Source organism: Papio anubis, chromosome 10, assembly GCF_008728515.1.
Source record: "Papio anubis isolate 15944 chromosome 10, Panubis1.0, whole genome shotgun sequence".
NCBI lineage: Eukaryota > Metazoa > Chordata > Mammalia > Primates > Cercopithecidae > Papio > Papio anubis.
In genome coordinates, this window is record NC_044985.1 from 52,389,508 (window position 1) to 52,405,892 (window position 16,385).

At 36.8% G+C, this 16,385-nt stretch overlaps 1 protein-coding gene across 3 annotated transcripts in view; it reads left to right on the plus strand.

The window, feature by feature from the left end:
- The window catches only part of CERS6 (ceramide synthase 6), a 312,278-nt gene that overhangs the window by 249,482 nt on the left and 46,411 nt on the right, over nucleotides 1-16,385 (plus strand). For all 3 annotated transcript variants that reach the window (XM_021924368.2, XM_021924367.2, XM_021924369.2), the window contains 2 exons: nucleotides 9,129-9,257; nucleotides 12,018-12,124. In XM_021924368.2, coding sequence (XP_021780060.1) covers nucleotides 9,129-9,257; nucleotides 12,018-12,124 — 236 coding nt within the window. The remainder of the gene's footprint in view (nucleotides 1-9,128; nucleotides 9,258-12,017; nucleotides 12,125-16,385) is intronic.

The following is a 16,385-nucleotide window of genomic DNA, read 5'->3' on the forward strand; positions in this document are numbered from 1 at the left end:
TGAATCCAAACAAGCATCTTACGTTTGAAAGCTTGTGAAGTCTCCTTGGTTTTCAAATTGTTTAAAAGCTGTGGTTATACTTGATCATGAGAATTTTTTTGGTTCTCTTTCTTTATAGTTTATCTGAATGTTGAGAGTAATATTTAATGGATTACATCAGGACAGCTATGAAAATTAAATCTCTTACACATTTTTTGGTCTGACAAAAATGTGGTGAAGTTAGTCATGAGCCTATGCGGTTACCACATCTTAGATAATATGACTTTTCCAATATGATGCTTTCCCGGATGTCCTTTGATGTGACTCTAAGGCAGGTCACAAAGCTTTTCTGTGAAGAGCCAGGTAATATTTTAATTTGGGGGGACATGTAATCTCTGTTGCAACTTCTCAACTCTGCCACTATAGCAAGACAACTGCCATAGGCAGTAAGTAAACAAATGGGCATGGCTGTGTTCCAATAAAACCTTATTTACAAACCCAAATCTGGCCATCTGGCCCTTTGCCTGTCTTTGCTGTAAAGTAGAATAACCTGTTGTGCATATTTGATGGACAGTGGGGATGTTAGATTTGAGAATGGCTAGTGGAGATATTTAAATCACATCAGTATACATTATAAAAACATTTTGATAGTAACCATAGTAAATTCAACATCTTTAAACCAATTAATTTCATGGCACTTGGTGTTTTTAAAATGAAGTCTGTGTGTTACAGTTATCCCCCTCAAGGACCTAAATGTGTATACATTTAGTCCAAAAGGAGAAAACTCTATAATCTATTGGGAAAAAAGTGTTGAAATAGATTCAACTCTAGATCTAATGTGAATGAAATTTTATTCACAGACTGAATTTTGGAGAAGGGAATAATTGATTCATTCCTGCCAGGACTCCTCCACTTTATAATGGAACAAACGTTTCCCAAATAAGTCACAGTTCTTCATTCCTTTCCACATTTTCCTGTAGATATTTACCTTAGGGTGCATAGGCTATACATAAGAAAAAAGTGAGTTCTAGTTGGAGTTTTGAAGAGCCTTATGTGAAATATCTTTCTTTAAATGGTCCATTTAAACAACTCTCTTATTTAGAGTGAGCCAGAATTCAAAGCCAGTCGAAACAGAACAACCAAATAAATTGTGGGAGATTGTACATACATTATGTGAACTCTTCACATCATGAATTGGTAAGAGAAGGTTATGATTCTCCTCAAATTATCTAATGGGGAGAGACCCAGAATCAACTGATTTCTATAAATCACCCCAAATATATTTTTATTATTTAGCCATTGTCTCAAAATCCTACACAATTTTTTAGTCTTTTATTTCTTTGTTTTGTTTTTTAACCAAATTATTAAAGCTTTAGAAGTTGTACTGCTATTTATTCTAGAACCCACCGTAAGACAGGACAAAGCAGCAAATTATTCTGATGTGAATTTCTGGTACTGTATTTCATTTTTGCCTTAAGGACGTATTTTGTGATTTATTTGCACACATTAGTTTTAATATTAAGATTTGTTAGTATACTATTTGGGGGTTTTGGTATTCTTTAAGAGGTTTTATATATATTCATCCTGATCATCAGGACTTTACCCATCTCCAAAGGCTGAAAAGCTATTATATCTTTATATTCCCTTAATGGAAAAGCTGCTCATGATTATTCTTGATGTGTGTAAATTTTGTCTGAAATCCTCACCGTCTCCATCTGTTTATTCATTCTAAAATGGAGATGAAGACTGAGTAGCTGCTCTCTTTAGCACGTTGCCAAGTTACATGCTTAAAGTCCACTTCTACCCCCAGCATTCTGAGTTTTATGCCAAGGCAGGAAAATCACGAGAGAGAAAGGAAAACTGTTTGTTATTATCCCTAAAAAGAAAAACATGTTACTCTGTAAAAAGTCATATAAATTTCTATGTGCCTTGGAGTTTCAAATAAGAGAACTATTTTTTGTTTGTTTGTTTGTTTGTTTGTTTTTTAATGAGGGGTTTCTATTATTACTGCAGTTGCCATAAAATGAAATCAGCTTTAAGCTATGCTGCTGTTCTTCTGTTTCCTAGAGAGTCTGAAAATCAGTTCATTGAGTAACCTGGTGCTATTACCTGACTTCTATCCATATTAGTTAGATTACAGATTTATTAATTTTATTAAATTCAGGAAAGCTCATATGCGTCATTTGCATCTGAGGGAGAAGAGCCTTTTTCTTGCACTTCAGAAGTATTTCATATTCTTCTTGTCTGTGCACATCTAAATCAGCCTTTAATTAAAATCTTGACCTTCTAAATTCCCTTTATAAAGAGGTTCACTAATATTTTTTTCTTAATCAGTTGCAAAAATTATTCCCAAAAGAGATTGCATAAAATTAATATATTATCCAGCCAATGAGAATTTAGGGAACAGTTCCTGTTTATAGTATGTGTATGTATTATTTTTAATGAAAAATGGGTGAATTTTGTTTTTGTAAAGGCATGTACATCAAGATGAATTTGTAGTGCCTCCTGAAAACAATATTATTTCAGAGATTCTCTACAGCTTGATCATTGTGAAGGGAGTTGGGTTATATAAACTTTCAGATCTGTGTCTCAATGAGAGGTAGATCCCTCTGGATGTTTGGTGCTAATATTTTACTGTATGTAAAATTCCCCTAGAGAACTGAATTGAAGATGCTGATTTTCATTCTAACAGTTGGGGATGGAGCCCAGGTAGCTGGAATTTTACCTGTACCCAGGAATTTCTGATGTGAAAGCTACACAGAACAGACTAGGAAAGTTTTCTAGGTTCCCTAAATGCTATTTGAAAATGTAATGAGGAAAAAACAGCATTATCTTACCAGCTTTTAATACTAAAATGGATGACTCTTCCTTGAATTCTTTTATTTCAGACTTCTAATTAAGTTTGAGTGACGACCATGTTTGATTTTTTTCCCCCTTGTCTCTGATAATTAACATAGGCAAAGCTACTGAAGTAAAGGTCAACATTAGGGTAAATATCAAGCAGGGAACATAGAAGGAGCCCTTGATAATGGCTGTGAAAATGTCAAGAAACAATATGGCTGAATAGCAGGAGGTTGAGGACACAAGTAAAGCACGTGTCCAGGCCAGTCTGTTTTGAATAAAGGCTTTGGCATCAGTCTTCAGTCTGAAGACCAGTAAGAAATCACAGTCTCTGTCCTTAATTGCAGTTATGAAAAATGCAGGAAAACATTTCAACCTAAAATGCTAATGTTCTTTCGGCCATGACTGTGTCTGTATATGCACTAATCACTTTCAACAGTTGCAAATATAAGGATGGAAGTTTTCCACCCTGCATTGATAAAATCCAAATTGGCAATTTGTTTAAAATGGTTATTTGGACCAGATTCAGTGCCTGCTCAAAGAAATGTGTTGGGTCAGGAGGACGTGAGTAACACATAAAATAATGATTGCATGGCCTTTATTAAAGGTATTTTATTATGTATAATGCATTCTGAAGCAGAAATGTAAAAGATGGCAAATCCATTATTCATTCTTTTTTCATATTCATACAGATAGGACTGTAATGAAAATTGGTCTTCTGCCATGGGCATAACTGTGAATCCTTCAGTAATAGAACAAATGTTTTCTAGGACCAGGTGATTTATATGCAAAAAACATCTTTACAAAGCAAATTTTGTCTAAAAAACAAGGCTCTTATTTTTAAAGGAGCTGTGCTGTATTGGCAAGGCCATTGGGTTGTTTACTGATGATATATTAGATACATCTCAGGAAACTTCATTATAAAATGGTACTAATCCTCCATAAGTGTTTTAATCAGTTTATATTTATTCATTTTTAAATTAAATAGAGAAAAACCCTTGTTCTCTTTCAGTGAGCCAAGAGCAGTCATTCAGAGCTGAACAAGAGAAAATGTGGAAAGTATTGTTCTTTTTAGGTGTTCAGCTGGTTAAACTTTGAAATCTGTGTATTAAGCATAGCAAATATAAACTCATTGAATTTCTGAATTAAGCAGTGTGTGTTTTCATTTGATTATGTTTAGGAAACAGTTTAAAATATTAGTTGATAGGTAAGCTCTACTTTAATGGGTCCATTGTTTTGAAGTAGTTATTATCTGGTAGAATACTATACTCCACATGATGGAATCTAGTAAGTAACAGCTTGGAGAGAACAGATTTTATCTTTCAGTGGAAAATGTTATCAGTGCAATTTTTATTGTATGTCTAAGGCATTTTGGTATTGTCTAACTTTAATGATTTAAGAAGACCTTAGGTACTAACTGCAAAGACAGCAGAATTTCAGAAGTAGGTAAAACTGGTAAGTTGCACCTGTACATAATCACGTGTTAAACTCAGAGTATGGTCATCGTTTCTCTTCTGCCTGAGCTGAGAACTAGATGTAAATGTGAGTCTAGATGAAGGAATATAGTGGTAGGTCAGCCACTGCATTCTCAATGCTCAGTTCTGTCGTGGGCAGTTAGAATTAACTGTTGGAAGACGCATGATTCTCCTGACAGTGGAATCTACCATCAATGTGTCATGCTGTTTGGAGACTAGGTTAATTGAAAATAAGAGAAATCGTTGCACTTCGTTTCTTAAATTATCTGACCTCATTTAGCAAACTAATATACTGTTTATCCTAGTAATAAATCAATATGTATGGTTGTCCATAAATGTTAGGCACTTTCCAGGGAAGAAAATAACCTCCGGACATGTTCACTAAACTGTAGACAGAATCATTTAGGCAATTAAAGTTGTTGAAGTTGACTTTTCAGACCCTAACCTGTAGTGACATCAACAGCTACTCAGCTGCTAAATAAAGAGGGCGCATGTGTGGGCTCTCCCACACTCTCTCCCCGCCACATATACACAAATATGAAATTAGTAAAGACTTCAAATATTATTTAATCACCATAACTATGAAGCCTAGAATTATAGAATTGACAGCATAAAAATAACCTGATCCAGTCTCTTAATTGTATAGATAGCCAGACTCAGTGGCTCACACCTGTAATCCTAGCACTTTGGGAGACTGAGGCAGGTGGATCACTTGAGGTCAGGTGTTCGAGACCAGTCTGGCCAACATGGTGAAACCCATCTCTACTAAAAATACAAAAATTAGCTGGATGTGGTGGCGCACACCTGTAATCCCAGCTACTTGGGTGGCTGAGGCATGAGAATGGCTTGAACCCAGGAGGCGGAGGTTGCAGTAGCTGAGATTGCACCATTGTACTCCAGCCTGAGTGACAGAGCAAGACTCTGTCTCAAAAAAAAAAAAAAAAAAAATTATATAGATAGGCAATTACCCTACCAAAAATTACAAAATTGATGAGTTGGATTACAAATTGGCTCTTATGAAATAGGTGCTCCATAATTGTTCAAGACACCTACATTTTTCAGGAGTCTGGTCCTGTCGAAAAGACCCTGGTTTTAACTTTCTTGCACTTATGTTTAACTTAGAAGTTGCCTTAACCACAGAAAAATCAAACAATAATAACTGAACTGAATTGGAGAATATAAGTTAGAGACAGAGGCCTCTCTGAGTTGTGGAAAGGTGGATAGGTAAGTGAGGGTCCAGGATAGGTAAGTGGGGGTCCAGAAGAAAGTGGCTCTGTCACCCAGTGAATCAGGAACCAGGGCAGAAGCCATGAGAGCTAAAGGGTCACAGAGGAAAAGTACAAGGCTATTTAGAAAAAGAGACAGCACTAGGGCCTCCTCCTTCCCCTTGGGTAGAAGATTAAGTGGAATTCACAAGGAACCGAGGAGTCTACCTAATCTAGTTGCTGTTGCCTTTGTAAACCAGATGTTTAGCTTGGCAGAACATCCACCAACCTTAGCACTGTCGCCCACGCTGATTCTCAGAACAAACGAGAATACTCACGAGGGAATGTTGTAGGAAGGAGTTTATGAAGACATCTGTAAGAATAAAAACCTAGTCCTGTTTTGTGATCATGACGAGCAGTATTAGAGAGTATTTATAAGTGCTTTGTACCTACTGCAATGTGATAGATAAAATTAAGTCCTTACAACCTCAGAAATAATTTTATTCTTGACCCTTAACCTCCCAATTTAGATCTGAATACAAATGATACGTAGAACAGTTACATATCAGGGATTAAATAGTAGAGTGATTACTTTCTATTCAACAAAGTTAAAATACCTTTTTAAAAGAGTGGTAATAGACAAAAAAAAAAGCTACTAATTTTTAAAATCTATAATCTATAATGCTGCTCTGGCTTCTACACGTCTCTCCTTCTTACTTGACTCCAGCCACACTCACCTCCTCACTATTCCTTAAACACATCAGGATAGAAAGACCGTGATGGATAATGCCTTTGCCTTGGTTGTTTTTTCTGGCTTGAATATTTTCTCCCCATCTATCTATAAGACTAGCTTCCTCATCATCTTTAAGTCACCTTCTTAGAGAGACCTGCCCTGGCCTGGCCCCTCTGTATATTATTATAATGTATCTCCCCCAGCAACCAGGACTCCCCACCCTTCTTATCATGATTGCTTTTTTTCCCCCATAGCACAATTTTACCTTCTACTATAAGAGATCATTTACTTATATTTTTTGTCTGTTCTCCCTTACTAGAATATACAAGTTCCACAAGGGCAAAAGTATTTGTCTAGTTTTCTTACTTATTTTTCCTCAAAGCCTAGAACTGTCTAGAGCATAGTAAATGCTCAGTCACTATTTTTAATGAATAAATGACCATATGAATATTGACTTTTCAAGATAAAAATTTGGGTTTATTCCCCTAGATTTAACCTACATGCTGCGCTTTTTCATAATCGGGATCTGCTCATACGTCAGTTTTCAGATATGCTTTTCATTTTCACGCTCTCTCCCTTAGAGAGAAAGATTCAAGGCCAGGCGCGGTGGCTCAAGCCTGTAATCCCAGCACTTTGGGAGGCCGAGACGGGCGGATCACGAGGTCAGGAGATCGAGACTAGCCTGGCTAACATGGTGAAACCCCGTCTCTACTAAAAAAATACAAAAAACTAGCCGGGCGAGGTGGCGGGCGCCTGTAGTCCCAGCTACTGGGGAGGCTGAGGCAGGAGAATGGCGTAGACCTGGGAGGCGGAGCTTGCAGTGAGCTGAGATCCGGCCACTGCACTCCAGCCTGGGCGACAGAGCGAGACTCCGTCTCAAAAAAAAAAAAAAAAAAGAGAGAAAGATTCAAATAAATCTACCCTAGATGAATGGTCTATGGGGAATAGTCCTCTTCCGCCAGAGGCTTCAAATAGAGCAACATTAGGGTCAGTCTTGGCATTTAAGTCTCAAAGAAATTCAGACTTACTCAGAGAGAGATATATAGATTAGATAAAAGTATGAGTAAAAGACTGTATTTCTAAGCAACAAAAATTCCATTTCACAACAAACCATGTCCAGATAGTCAAGAGATAATATCAGAAAAAAAATCTTCACTGAGGCCAAGATGAGGTTCCCTTGAAGCTGACCAAAATAAGGATGGTCAATTTACTATTATTGCTGCAAGATATATTTTTTTCTAATGTCTACGGACAGATAATGATTAAAATTCAGGGCATCAATCCCCATGAGTATGCAGTATACCTAAGTAACAAGCATGCATAGGTACCCCTCTGAATCTAACATAAAACAATTTTTAAAAATTCAGGGCTTGTTTGTGTAGGTCCTATCAGAAAAGCCAACATGGTAGGATTCTTACGTTAGTATCCCAACAGGCATATTCTGGGAGAAGGATGCTAACACTGAGATGCACATTCCAACAAATCTGAGATAACAGAAAACCATCACCCCCGTCTTAATCCATTTGAGCTGCTGTGGCAAAATACTGTAGATTGGGAGTCCTGTAAACAACAGAAATTGATTTCTTATACTTTCAGAGGCTGGGGAGTCCAAGATCAAGGCTCTAGCAGATCTGGTATCTGATGAGGGCCCATTTCCTGCTTCATGGATGGTGCCTTCTAACTGTGTCTTCATATGGTGAAAGGGACAGAGCAGCTCTCTGGGGTCCCTTTTATAAGGACACTAATCCTATTCATGAGGGTTCTGGTCTCATGCCCTAATTACCTCCCAAATGCCCCATCTCCTAACATTATCACCTTGGGCATTACGATTTTAACATGAATTTGATGGGCACACAAATATTTAGACCACAGCACCACCGTTACCCTTGCTATGTGGCTTATCAGCCCTTCTGTAGACAGTGGACCGTCTGGGCTGGGAGCTATACGATGCCCTTTTCCTCTGACCTTAACCTGCTGTCCCTTCATAGATGCCACACTCTGTTCAAAGACACAACCAGTACCTTCTGAAGCCCCAACCATTTAGTAGTCAGAGAAGTGGTCCAGTTAAACCTGTACAGTTGCCCCAAAGATCTTCCTAAAGTTCAAATGCACTGGGCGCGGTGGCTCACGCCTGTTATCCCAGCACTTTGGGAGGCCGAGGCGGGTGGATCACAAGGTTAGGAGATCGAGACCATCCTGGCTAACACAGTGAACCCTGTCTCTACTAAAAATACAAAAAAAAAAATTTAACCGGGCGTGGTGGCAGGCGCCTGTAGTCCCAGCTACTCGGGAGGCTGAGGCAGGAGAATGGCGCGAACCTGGGAGGTGGAGCTTGCAGTGAGCTGAGATCACGCCACTGCACTCCAGCCTGGGCAACAGAGCAAAAATAAAATAAAATAAAATAAAAAATTTTAAAAAGGTTCAAATGCAAGTAGTACCCTTCTTTTCTTGAAATTCTGTAGTGATTTCTCCCATAGCTTCAAATTATTTGGCTTGCTACAAAACATTCTTTATGATATGGTCTTTGTCCTGGCTTGATCGCATTCTTGGTAGTCACTGATTTCCTCCTATCTCCTGTGGCCCTAAATAAGTGCTTTGCCCCTTTTGCCATATGATGACACAGCTAGAAGTCACCATCTATGAACAAGGAAGTGGGCCCTCTCCAGATACCAAATCTGCCAGAGCCTTGATCTTGGGCTTCCACCGATCTCCTATGTGTCTCTCCCAACACGTGATGGACTCCCACAAGATAAGAGTTATACCTTATTCATACCTTATTCATCCTCAGTGCTAGGCTTGTGGAGGTTCTCAGTAAGTACTGGTTCAGTGGCTGAATGGCGAAATGGAAATGTGATGTTGCTAGACTCTAATATGGCTGTTTTTTCTCTCCTCAAGGACTTTGGCATTATGTTCCTGCACCACCTTGTATGTATTTTCTTGATTACCTTTTCATATGTCAACAATATGGCCCGAGTAGGAACGCTGGTCCTTTGTCTTCATGATTCGGCTGATGCTCTTCTGGAGGTAAAAGTTTTCTTTCATCTTTAAGAATACAAAATCCAGAATTTAGGAAGTCCCTAATCTCATTAGCTCTTCAATGTTATGCTAGATGGTGCTTGGGTACAATAGTAAATAACTGCCTTGAAACTGCAGTGTTTCTTTGTAGGTTAAACTGGTGAAAATGAGATTTTAAATTAGTATGTAAACTTTTATACAAAAAAAATTGTTAATAAAATGCTGAAAACCTTTACTAATCCATACTTAAGAAATGAATGATTTTACAAAGGAAAATCATTATTTGATTAGGTTTTGTTTGGTGTGTTGTAACTTTTACCCTGATTTATTGGGAAATTTTGTAAAACTCAGTTTGGGTAATGATGGAAGCTATACATCCCAGTAAAATTAAGTAGGGATCATCATTTTTATTGCCAATACACATTTTCCTAATGTTTTTACAGTGAAAAGTGCATACGAATTGCAAATTTTATGTAGAAACTATGTTTTCTATATATGAAAGTTAAAGAATATCTGTGGAAATATTGGTTATATATGAATTGGTTACTATTGTTTAGAATTCTTCAAGTGGTAAAATAAATTAAAATGTTCTAGCATATTTCAAAAGGTAAAATCCCAAGGAAAATTGTGATGTGATATTTACTTTTAACTGTGGCTCCTGTGAAGAGTCATACTCAATAATGTTAATCATTAAAATCTTTGCATTTTATATTAAGAAATTAATATAACTGGTCAGAATTACCTTATAAGAGTACAAAGCCTGTGTAGAAATGGTTCTTACAGTCTGATCTGAATTCTGATTTATTTTCCTTTAGGCCAACCATTTTGCTTTAACTGCTTTGTTTTGCCACCTTTGAAGCAATTACTGTACTGTGAATGTAGACTAGACATACCCTCAAATAATGACCTGTCATTGCAATATAAGCAGAATTCTTTGCTATAAAATTTGAATCTACTATAAAGGCAATTAAAGTTTGAGGTGTATACAGTACTTTGTTAAAAAAAAAAAAACTGGTCCTTTCATGTTATGAAATAGAAAAATAGACCTAATGGGCTAGATAAGTCAAATGATAATTTGTTGCTATGATTTTTAAGTGATTCAAGCTAACCTCTATTCAACATATTTTTAATAGGAGAAATATAATTACTATAAAGAAATATAATAAGTATAATCAATAATATAGACTGCTTATATTGCAGTCCCCTGGAAATGAGTTACCATTTGGTTAAATCCTAAGTTTGCTTGAATGTAGAAATTTATGCTGCAACCTAAGGCTGTACAATCAATCCTGTACAATTAGCCAACTGCATTGCCTGTGGAAATGGCTGGCATGATGCTTGGTAGTGCCATGGGGTAGATTCAGAAAATTTCTAATCAAGTTCCACTTGTATCCAGAAAAAAAAATTCAGAAATCTCAGTCATGTGGCTTAAAAACAAATGTTCTTCATCACCTAGATTCTCTTTAACATTATAAAAATAAATAACACTCAGAGTATTCAATTAATGAGATAAGTTACCTGTCAGCTCCTCAACATGTTATCTTATGGCCTAGACATTTCTGAAAAGTTTGTGTTTAAAGCTTATTTATTGAATACTGGTGAAAAAATATAAAAGAAAAATGTCATGATTTACCTAGCCAGAAGAAGGTAAAAGGTACCTTTTAACATAATTTATGGTGTTACCCCTGAAGTGTTCATGAAATTAAAAGCTTATAATCCTAAATTCCACCCAGTTAATAGATATTTCCCCTTAGGAATACATTCCTCTCATAACTTTGTGCTTTATTTAAATCTTTTAAATTATAGCTTCTGTGGATAATGTCAACAATCTTTTCAAATCTGACTCAGTTAATTTAAGTTTCCAAGAAGTAGAAAATAACGTTATAAATTCAGAAGACATCATCAATTTATAACCCTGTGTGTAGGTGCTGTGAATTCTATGTAAAAATGTAAAAAGAGATGATTAAGCAAAATTATGTTTTCAGTCTCACCTGTTTTTAGAATCATTTGTAAAAAAGTAGATGGTAGAGAAAGGGATGTGATTTCTTCCCTAATTTATAATATAAAAAGTCTTCACTTAAATCGCTCTCATAAATTATGAGAGTACTTTTCACAGACCCTTTGAGCATTGGTGGCTTTCATCTAAAAATGACCCATTCATGTAACTTTGAAAATTCTACCTAAATGGATTAGTTGAAATGACATGATCTTGACACTTTCTTCATTTCTAAGTTCATGAGAATAAGCCAGAAAAGCATCTCCCAGAGTATTCCTTGTGCCTGTTTAAAGAAAACCTGTAATTTTAAGGAGAAAGGAAGAAAAACACAGAAAGCTCCATATATTCTATATAAAGTTTGTGGCCTCAGTATTTGAGATTCATAAAAAGGTTTAAAGGATTATCCAGCACTTCTGTTTGAACTGTTATACCAAATTTCTGTTTTGGTATCTCTGGCTTGCTAATATCATCTATGATGTAAGAATTTCTTATTTTTCTCTCTGTTTTTCTGAAGTCAACCGTACAATTGAATTTTTCAGGTTGCTGAATATTTTATTAAATCTGTAACAGTCAGGAATTCTACTTACGGCTAATGCTGCCTCTCACTCAGCTTGTGGGTAATTTATAAATACTGATGCATGATATATGACACTTCAGTCACAGGCAATTTTATGCATCTGATAAAGTGTATCTTATAACAGACTCATGCATATTGAAAGAAACTTTATTATCAGTTTAACTACATTAATAGGTCACATTCCTTTCTTTCATAGGCTGCCAAAATGGCAAATTATGCCAAGTTTCAGAAAATGTGTGATCTCCTGTTTGTTATGTTTGCCGTGGTTTTTATCACCACACGACTGGGTATATTTCCTCTCTGGTGAGTATGCCAGTCTTCTTCCTGATAGAGCCACCCTTTCCAAATAAGCTTTCTGAACCATTTTCCTTTTGAATTTTGCCATAAGTATTTAGAGGTGTAAATATATTGGGGGAGGGGAATACCTCAAGAAACTGCTTGATTTCTTCTTCCAGAAGAGGGTGGCACTCTTTACTAATGATTTCCACAGAATAGTTGGAAAAGGATGTGGCTTGCATGGGTTCTGAAGTCACAGAAAGCCATCGGTCATAGAAGGCACTAGTCTAGAATATGACTCAGGAACCTCAGCCATGAAGGTTGGAATTAAGAAAGAAACTGTAGTGTTGCAAACAAGTATATAACAGGAATCTCCTGTACCACGGGTTCACAAAGGGTTGTCCCTGGATTAGTGGCAGCAGCATCACCTGAGAACCTGTTAGAAGTGCACATCCTTGACCCCACCCAAGACCCACTGAGTGAGCAACTCTGGAGATGAGTCCTGGCAATGTGTTTTAATAAGCCTTCCTGATGATTCTGCTGCATGTTAAAGTTTGAAAACCACTATCCTAGAGAATTTGCATTAGCTATATCCCATTCTAACCAAATAGTCTTTGAATTCTATCCAAAGTCTCTTCCAGCTTTGTGTTACTTGGCAAATATGCCTTTCATGTGTCTTCCAACTTACTGAAGAAAAATGTTGACCAAGAGGGATTCCTTGTCCACCCCTGAAGAATTTCTTTAGATTGACCTCAGTTCCCCAAACACCAGTCTTCCTGTATGATTTTTCTACTCATTACTAAGCCTTCTAACTGTTAGATTGTCATGCCTGCTATTTCCCCACCTTGGTTAAGGTATATAAAAGAGTTTTGTCAAAGGTCTTAAGGAATTCAGGATTTACTCTGTTGAGTCACTCCCTGCACAGATAGAGGCAGAGTCAGGAAAAGAATGTGAAGTTGGATTTTAGAAAACCTTTGCTGACTCCTGGGTCTTCATTCTAAGTACTTGCCCCCATCTGTGTGATTAGCCATCTACAACAGTAAGCTCACCAGTCTAGAATATCCGTTCTTTGCGTTTTCCATATTGTTTAGGTGTGGACTTTAAAATTCCAATGAACTACCATTTTCTGTGTGTATTTAGTGAAAATTTACTGGGCATTTGCTGCGTTACTAGCACTGGGATGGTACTGGTAATGCTGATAATTCAGTCAGACATAGGGCTGCCCTTGGGGTACTTGCAGTTGAATTCCTACAGATCCTTTTAATATTCTGGTTTATAATTTGGGGTATGGGGTGGGGGAGGCCAGAGATTATAAATTTTTTTTCCAAACATTTACTGGACATAGGTAACATCGATGGATTATCAATATTTAAATAGTTTTGTTGCACTTACTGAGCAACTCTGTTGGCTAAATTATACATTATAGCAAATAGAGTATTTGTGTGAAATAGTGACTCACCTGTGGAGGGTAAAGCGTAATGGAGGTAGATTAGACTTTAGTTTTAAGAAGCATTTCACAGACCTATTTCTCCTTCAAAGACTGTGCTTTAGGTAGAAGAAACAAAATTATTTCCCCTGCCCTATATTCCTTTTTGTTTTCAACCCATTTCTTTGTATTCACCAACAATATCTTCCAGGTTCCTCTTGACTATATTTGAATTCATCATGAGTCATCAGAATATTGGTAGTTGATGAGTTTAGTAACAGTTGGCTTATTGTCTGTTGTATAATCAATCCATGGTCCTCAAAGACAGCATACACCATGATTAGCCTTTTAAGAACCATGCACTGCTCCTCCAGACTTCTCTTCCAGTCACAATACATCCTTCTAGAACAACCCTGTCCAACAGAAATATAATGCAGGATTTATAGTAACACAATATTTTCTAGTAGCCATACTAAAAGTTTTTTTTTAAAGATGAAAGGTGATATTCACTCAAATAACATATTTAACTCAGTATATTCAAAATAGTATTTTTTTTTAAGACAGAGTCTTAAAAAAACCTGCCGTGTCGCCTAGATTGGAGTGCAGTGGCACAATCTCGGCTCACTGCAATCTCTGCCTCCCAGGTTCAGGTGATTCTTCGGCCTCAAGTAGCTGAGACTATAGCACATGCCACCATGCCTGGTGTAATTTTTTTTTTTTTTTTTTTTTTTTAGAGAAACAGGGTTTCACCATGTTGGCCAGGCTGGTCTCAAACTCCTGACCTCAAGTGATCCACCCGCCTTGGCCTCCCAAAGTGCTGGGATTACAGGCATGAGCCACCATACCCGGCCCAAAATACTATTTAACATTATCAACACATTAATATTAAAATGTTTTGAGTATCTACATTCTTTTAATTTATATTAAATCTTTGAAATTCAGTGTATATTTCACATTACCACACATCTAGATTTAGTTTAACTACATTTCAAGTGCTCAGGAGCCACATGTGGCTCGCTTATTGGACAGTGCAGTTCCAGAAAAGAACACCTATCACAGTCTTTTACAGTGACCAGATTCTACACATTTTCTGGGGTCTGAGTATCTTGGTTGACATTCTTAAGTTTGCTGTTTGCTACATCTGTACGAGTCAGGAGAGTATACTGGTTAGCTGGGACGTTTGGACCGGTGTGCGTGGGTTCAAATCCTGCCTCCACTGCTTAACACCTTTGTGCTGAAGTTTCCTCATCTCTTAAATAAAAATGATGATGATACCCAATCACAGCATTGTTGTAAATATTAAGTGATTTTATGTCTCTATAGAGCTAAGAAACATGTCAGGTTCATAGTAATTGTTATGTAAGTATTGGCTTGTTAAGTGAGATTATTTATTTAACATGAAAAGAGAGACCTCTTAGGAAATGAGTAAGAAAAAAAGAACAATAACTCAATAGAAGTATTTGGAGTGGCTCTGAACTGGCACAGTTCAGAAAAATATAAATGACAAAATTATAGAAAGATTTAACCTCACCATAAGTAAAGAAAGCAAATTGTAGCTTCTGGAAATACAGTCATGTACCATATAGCTACGCTTCGTGGCCAATGATGGACCGCATATATGACAGTGATCCTACAAGATTATAATGGACCTAAGAAGTTCCTATGACAGCATCATAGCACAGTGCATTCATTACTGATGTATTTGTGTTGATGCTGCTGTCAACAAACCTATTGCACTGCCAGTCACTCCTCATTCTTCCCTCCTATAATCCCCTGGCAATCACTAACCTGCTTTCTGTCTCTGTGAACTTACATTTTGTGGTCATTTTATATAAATGGTTTCATGCAATATGTGATCTTTTGTAACTGAGTTCTTTCTGTTTCCGGATGTTTTCACGGTTTATCCATGTTGTAGCATGTATCAGTACTTCATTGTTTCTTATTGGTGAATAATATTTTATTGTATGGATGTACCACATTTTATTTATCTGTTTATCAGGTGACAGACTTCAGGATTGTTTCCACTGTTTGGCTATTGTTAATAATGCTGCTATTAATGTTTGCATACAAGATGTTGTGTGAACACACATTTTCAATTTTCTTAGGCATATGCTTAGGAATGGAATTGCTGGATTACATTGTAACTCTAACTTTTTGAAGAACAACCAAATGTTCTTTTTCTTTAGAGCTAGAACAAAAGTTTAAAAAAAAAAAAAAAACAGGGTCTCGCTCTGTTGGCCTGGCTGGGCTACAATGGTGCCATCATAGCTCATTGAAGCCTTGAACTCCTAGGCTCAAGTGATTCTCCTGCCTCAGCTTCTCAAGTGTCTAGGACTACAGGTACGTGCCACAATACCTAGCTGATTTATTTATTTGTAGAGACAGGGTCTCACTACATTGCCTAGGCTAGACTTGAACTCCTGGCCTCAAGCGATCCTCCAGCCTAGGCTTCCCAAAGTGCTGGTATTACAGGTATGAGCCACTGCACCCCACCCACCAAACTCTTTTACAAAGTTGCAGCATCATTTGACATCTGACCAACAATGTATGAAAGTTCTACTTTCTCCATTTCCTTGCCAACACCTACTATTTTTTGTATTGTATTCATTTTAGTGAGTATTAAATGGTATCTTATTGTAGTTTTAATTTGCATTTCAAATTATTTACCCGTTTGTAATTTGGTTATTTGTCTTTTTATTGTTGTCAAAGTTTATGTATGATTATATATCTGAATGATGAATATAATAATGTATCTGATATATAAAGGACTTACCCAATATATAATTTGCAAATGCTTTTTCCCTTACTGAGGGTTGCATTTCACTTCCTTGATGATGTCCTTTGAAGCACAAAAGCTTTTAG